The 5,849-nt window shown below is 42.3% G+C and overlaps 1 protein-coding gene across 1 annotated transcript in view; it reads right to left on the bottom strand.

The window, feature by feature from the left end:
• Positions 1-5,849, bottom strand: part of MRPL13 (mitochondrial ribosomal protein L13) — a 42,368-nt gene that overhangs the window by 35,880 nt on the left and 639 nt on the right. Inside the window, exons 2-3 of the mRNA XM_009635964.2 lie at positions 5,150-5,262; positions 4,725-4,848 (exon numbers count right to left, since the gene is read on the bottom strand). Of these exons, the coding sequence (XP_009634259.2) occupies positions 4,725-4,848; positions 5,150-5,262 (237 nt within the window). The remainder of the gene's footprint in view (positions 1-4,724; positions 4,849-5,149; positions 5,263-5,849) is intronic.

Below are 5,849 nucleotides of genomic sequence, written 5' to 3'. Positions count from 1 at the left end.
CAGCAGGAGTAGGGAAGTGATCGTGCCCCTGTACTCGGTGCTGGTGAGGCCACACTTCGAATTCTGTGTTCAGTTTTGGGCCCCTCACTACAAGAAAGATGTTGCATAGCTGGAACATGTCCAGAGGAGAGCAACCAAGCTGGTGAGGGGTCTGGAACACAAGTCATGCGAGGAGCGGCTGAGGGAACTGGGGTTGTTCAGCCTGGAGAAGAGGAGGCTGAGGGGAGACCTGATCGCCCTCTACAACTGCCTGACAGGAGGCTGTAGGGAGGTGGGGGTCAGCCTCTTCTCCCTGGTAACAGATGATAGGACGAGGGGGAATGGTTTGAAGCTGTGCCAGGGCAGGTTTAGGCTAGACATTAGGAAAAACTTCTTCACCGAAAGGGTTGTCACGCTCTGGAATGGGCTGCCCAGGGAGGTGGTAGAGTCCTCCTCCCTGGAGGTATTTAAAAGAAGGATAGATGAGGTGCTTAGGAACATGGTGTAGAGGTGGGATGGCAGGGTTAGGTTAAAGGTTGGACTCGATGATCTTAAAGGTCTTTTCCAACCAAAGTGATTCTATGATTTAGATTAGAAACTTTCACATCAGAAGTTTTTTAAGTGCAAAGTAATCTATCACCAATACCTTGCCAGAAATCTTTACTAATAAAGTGCTAATACAACCCATACTATGTCAAAAATACGATGAAAATATGAAAAAAGATGTAGTTTTTCATTTCCGGAGTAATCACATTGATCAGCTGTATAAGCTATAACCACCCATTCAATCAACTGGAAAATGATTTGTCCAAACTTCACTCTCATACACATTACCACATTAGAAGAGGCTCATTTGATGAAAACATTTTTGAGTAGATAACAAAGCAGCTACACTAAGAAGGACTTAAACTGAGCATGTATTTTTTATATGACCATATAATTAATCCACGCAAGTTTCACACCCCCTTTAAGTTTTCTACCACTTCTTAATCTTGTGTTCTTTTAAAGCTGTATTTTCAACTACAGCTAAAGTGCAAAAGGAATTTTAACATTTTCATTGATGCAGCCTTTCACCGCTGGCAGATCAGTTCTAAAAACACTGTATGTCTAAACAAAATGTCATGGAACGGACATGGGACTTTGTGCTTTTTTTTTTTTTTTTTTGTTGGGAAGATGACAGAACAAGCTCATCTAAAGAAGTTTTTGCCAACAGTTCTCCACTTGCATAAACACTGAATTAACAATTCCATACACCAATAGATCAATTATGAACAATTAAGAGCCAGGAGAAAAACTAACCAGGACACTTACACGCTACCTGAAGAACAACTGCAACCTGTTCTTTTTAAAGTAGACCGAATTGATGAATAGTTAATGTATCCTTCGAAATTTCAAATTAGTAAATTATTTTCCACTAGTCTGTAAACAGTGTTGTTCCCATCACCTCACGGGTGGCTGAATTTAGTAGGAAGAAAGCAAAAATATTTACCATCTCCAGAAACACAGCCAAATTGCATCCTACTTTTGAAAAATATTAACAAAATATCACACAAGAAAACTCTTCCTTTAGGCTATTTTCATAGACTCACAGAACAGTTTGGGTTGGAAAGGACCTTTAAAGGCCATCTAGTCCAACGCCCCTGCAACAAGCAAGGACATGTTCAACTCGATCAGGTTGCTCAGAGCCCCGTCCAACCTCACCTTGAATGTTTCCAGGGATGGAGCATCTACCATCTCTCTGGGCAACCTGATCCAGTGTTTCATCAATCCCACTGTAAAAAATTCCTTCCTTCTATCTAGCCTAAGTCTGCTCCCCTTTAATTGAAAACCATTACCTCTTGTCCAAGCACTACAGGCCCTGCTAAAAAGTTTGCCCCCATCTTTCTGAGAAGCCCCCTTTAAGTACTGCCATAAGGTCTCCTTGGAGCCTTCTCTTCTCCAGGCTGAACAACCCCAATTCTCTCAGCCTGTCCTCGTAGGAGAAGTGCTCCAGCCTTTGGATCATTTTCATGGGCCTCCTCTGGACCCACTCCAACAGGTCCATGTCTTTTCCCATGCTGAGGGCTCCTGAGCTCGACACAGCACTGCAGGTGGGGTCTCACCAGAGCGGAGGAAAAGAGCAGAACCCCCTCCCTCACCATGCTGGCCACGCTGCTTTTGATGCAGCCAGGATACGCTTCGCTTTCCAGGTTGTAAGCACACATTGCTGGCTCACGTCCAGCTTTTTGTCCACCAGTATCCCCAAGACTTTTGCTGCAGGGCTGCTCTCAATCCTTTTATCCCCCAGCCTGTGTTGATACTGGGGGTTGCCCTGATCCAGGTGCAGGACCCTGCACTTGGCCTTGTTGAACCTCATGAGGGTTGCATAGGCCCTCTCCTCAAGCTTGTCCAGGTCCCTCAGAAGCATCAACAGTTTTCATGCTATAATATCAAATTATTCTTTTACAAAGTATGTAAGTATGTTTTCCTCAAGAAATATACAAAAATAAGGCCACTATATTCTATTACATTATGATATATGCAATTTGTTACATACAACACATATATTGCACCTCTTCAGATAAAACTAAGTTGTCAGAGAAAATCCATTTTATAGCTCTGTACATTTATAACTTCAGTAGTTCCTATCATACAGTAAAAACACGTGCTTCAGGTACATGTATTTTTCCTTCTACATTTTAATTAAGGACTAAATAGTAATTAACAGTACATATTGTCAACTGTTAGCACACAAGACTGACAAACTACTTGCCAAATCTTTCCTTAGAAGATATATCTAGTTTGTGGGGATGCTTCCATCCAGCCTAGTCCTCTCCTTTGAGGATGCTGAGGACAGGAGCAAATCCTACCCAAGCAACAGAAGCGGCTCACCTACACCTGCTCACAATCCAACCTAACAAACCAGATCACCTGATTTTTTTAAAAGGTGGCCCACTATTTTTTGATTCTGTATTGTGAAGCTGCTCACAAAGACAGGATGCAAGGGGATGAGGGTAAAGAGAAGGGGAGGTGTGGAAGAGGCCTAAAAATCCTGATTCAAACCTCCTGAACAAGGTTGTATCCCCTTATTTAAGGCATATGATCTGACAACATCTAAAAATATGAGACTGGAGAATAATGGAAGATTATCCCTGAAACAGAAAATAAATATACATGAAATCAGATTTCTTTCCTTCCCTAACCACAGCTTAATTTCAGCTCCAGATGCTTTTCAATATAATGAATAAATAATGATTTTATGGAAGGGTAGCTGGATACCAAATTAAAAACAAAATATAACAAAAAATCCCCGTGATGTTATTCTGTCTAAGGAACTGTTCTCTCAAAGACACTAAGATATTTCTTGAAGTTCAGGAAAAAAAAAAAACCAAGAAAAACCCAAGTGTTAAGTACACCAATCACAAATTCATGCACATACTTTGCTCTCTTAGAGACTATCAAATGTCTCTCAGTAGTAGTAAGCTATCAATGTCAATCTCAGGTGTAATGCATTTGGCACTGATTTACAGAATACTTTAGACCAAATAAAGTTATCCTTGAAATGACTTTCCAGGATTTTATGACTTCATGGACATAAAAGTGTCAAAGATCTTTCCCACAGGACAACCAAAAACATTTCCTCTCAGTGTCTGCTTTATTTTTCAGACAGCCTTAGCCTCCAGTGACATCTTGTGGATAAGGCATAATTTGCAACAGCAGAACTCTAGTACTTGAAACATCTTTAGAACAGTACAAATATCACCTTTATTATGAAGAACAGATCAAGTATAATTTTAGTAGGTACATTCCACATGTATGAGCAAAGTTTAATGCTTCCTTTATGATTCCGTAATGTCTCTTGAAAAATTTGCGTATTACAGGAAACACTGTACCATCATGATGAGGGATCACCTTTTTATCTTCTATAAAATGCTTATCACCATGAGACAGGCACTACAGTATTACAAGTAATGAACAAGATCACAGACACATCTTTACTGCTGAATCTTCTCATCTACAGAAAAGCAAAATGACTTTTTCATTTAAACAAGAAGATATCTTTCGACAATGACTGTGTCTCCCATTTAAGAATCAGACTGGTTCCAGCCTCACCATCACAGAACGTCTGAGGTTGGAAGGGACCTCTGGAGGTCATGCTGTCCTAACCCCCTGCTCAAGCAGGACCAGCTTTTGAGTATCTCCAGGGATGGAGACTCCACAACCTTTTGGGCAACCACTCCTAGTCATCCTCACAGTAAAAGTAGTTTCCTGATGTTCAGAAGGAACCTCCTGTGTTTCAGTTTGTGCCTGTTGCCTCATGAAGACAGGACTTCTCTGTGCGTTACTCAGAATGAAGTACCACTCCAAGACTCTGTGGTGTTGTGCAGCTACTGAAAGGTAGCATTCAGAAAATCTAATCAAGAATCACACCAGTATTTCATTACATGCACTGTGAATTAAATCTTTACATCTAAAATCAATGCAATGAAACACACTTCAAGGTTTTAAAACACCTGAAAGCACAACCCACTGTAATTCAGCCCCTAGAAATAAATTATGAATTCATAACAAGCTTTATATGGATTGGTAAAGACAATGACATAAGGTTGTAGAGGGGCACGAAGGAAAAAGGTAAGAAGGAAAATGAAGACATATTTTACAAACAATTGGAAAATGTAACCTTATGTATCAGTCTTGATTTTAAACTGAAATCAAAAATACAAGTGAAGGAAAGCAACTTTGCTTTTATCTACCGCCATACTCACTTAGTGCATGATAAATAGGTTTATGCCTGCCTTCCAGTCTGATTACAGTCGCAGCTGCTATTTTTCCCGGTGGCTGCATCTTCGCATCGAGGAGGTACCAGGCTCTGGCAAAAGTAGCCCATTGCTAAAGAGAAAGAGAGGTAGTACTTAACACAGTAAAAGAACATACTACCATACATGAATCTACCTTCTCTAATTAGATCAACACTTTATTTATACTCGAAAATACTAGAGTAGATATTAATATTCAACAACACCCCCTCCAAATAGCCTTTAAATGGATGGAGAACGCCGCTACACGCTGCAATACACCCATTGCCGCACGTGCTCCCAGCGCTCGTGGCAGTAACAACACTGACAGGTTACCAGCTCTGATGGTTTTGTTTCAAAAATAGCTCCGAGGGTTTTGTTTCAAAAATGACGACCTCTCGCTGCCAGCTTCCATGATCGCCAACTGAACGGCAAGATCGCTGCAGCCTACTTAACGCCCACCATCTCCCCTCCCTCTCGGTGAAGGGCACGGCTCTCCCAAACGATGCTTTAGAATCATAGAATCATAGAATGTTTAGGGTTGGAAGGGACCACTAGTGGTCATCTAGTCCAACCCCCCTGCAGTGAGCAGGGACACTGCTAACTAGATCAGGTTGCTCAGAGCCCCATCCAACCTGGCCTTGAATGTTCCCAGGGATGGGGCCTCCACTACCTCTCTGGGCAACCTGTTCCAGTGTTTTACCACCCTCATTGTAAAAAATTTCTTCCTTACCTCTAGCCTGAACCTACCCTGTTCTAGTTTAAAACCATTTCCCCTTGTCCTAACACAGCTGGCCCTACTAAAAAGACGTTCCCCATCTTTCCTATAGGCCCCCTTTAGGTACTGGAAGGCCGCAATCAGGTCTCCCCGTAGCCTCCTTTTCTCCAGACTGAACAAGCCCAACTCTCTCAGCCTGTCCTCATAGGAGAGGTGCTCCAGCCCTCGGATCATTTTTGTAGCCCTCCTCTGGACCCGTTCCAACAGTTCCATGTCCTTCTTGTGCTGAGGGCTCCAGAGCTGGACGCAGTACTCCAGGTGAGGTCTCACCAGAGCTGAGTAGAGGGGCAGAATCACCTCCCTCGACCTGCTGGCCA

This window comes from Egretta garzetta, unplaced genomic scaffold (genome assembly GCF_000687185.1).
Source record: "Egretta garzetta isolate BGI_Z169 unplaced genomic scaffold, ASM68718v1 scaffold13, whole genome shotgun sequence".
Taxonomy (NCBI): domain Eukaryota; kingdom Metazoa; phylum Chordata; class Aves; order Pelecaniformes; family Ardeidae; genus Egretta; species Egretta garzetta.
This window is presented reverse-complemented; position numbering and strand designations above follow the sequence as displayed.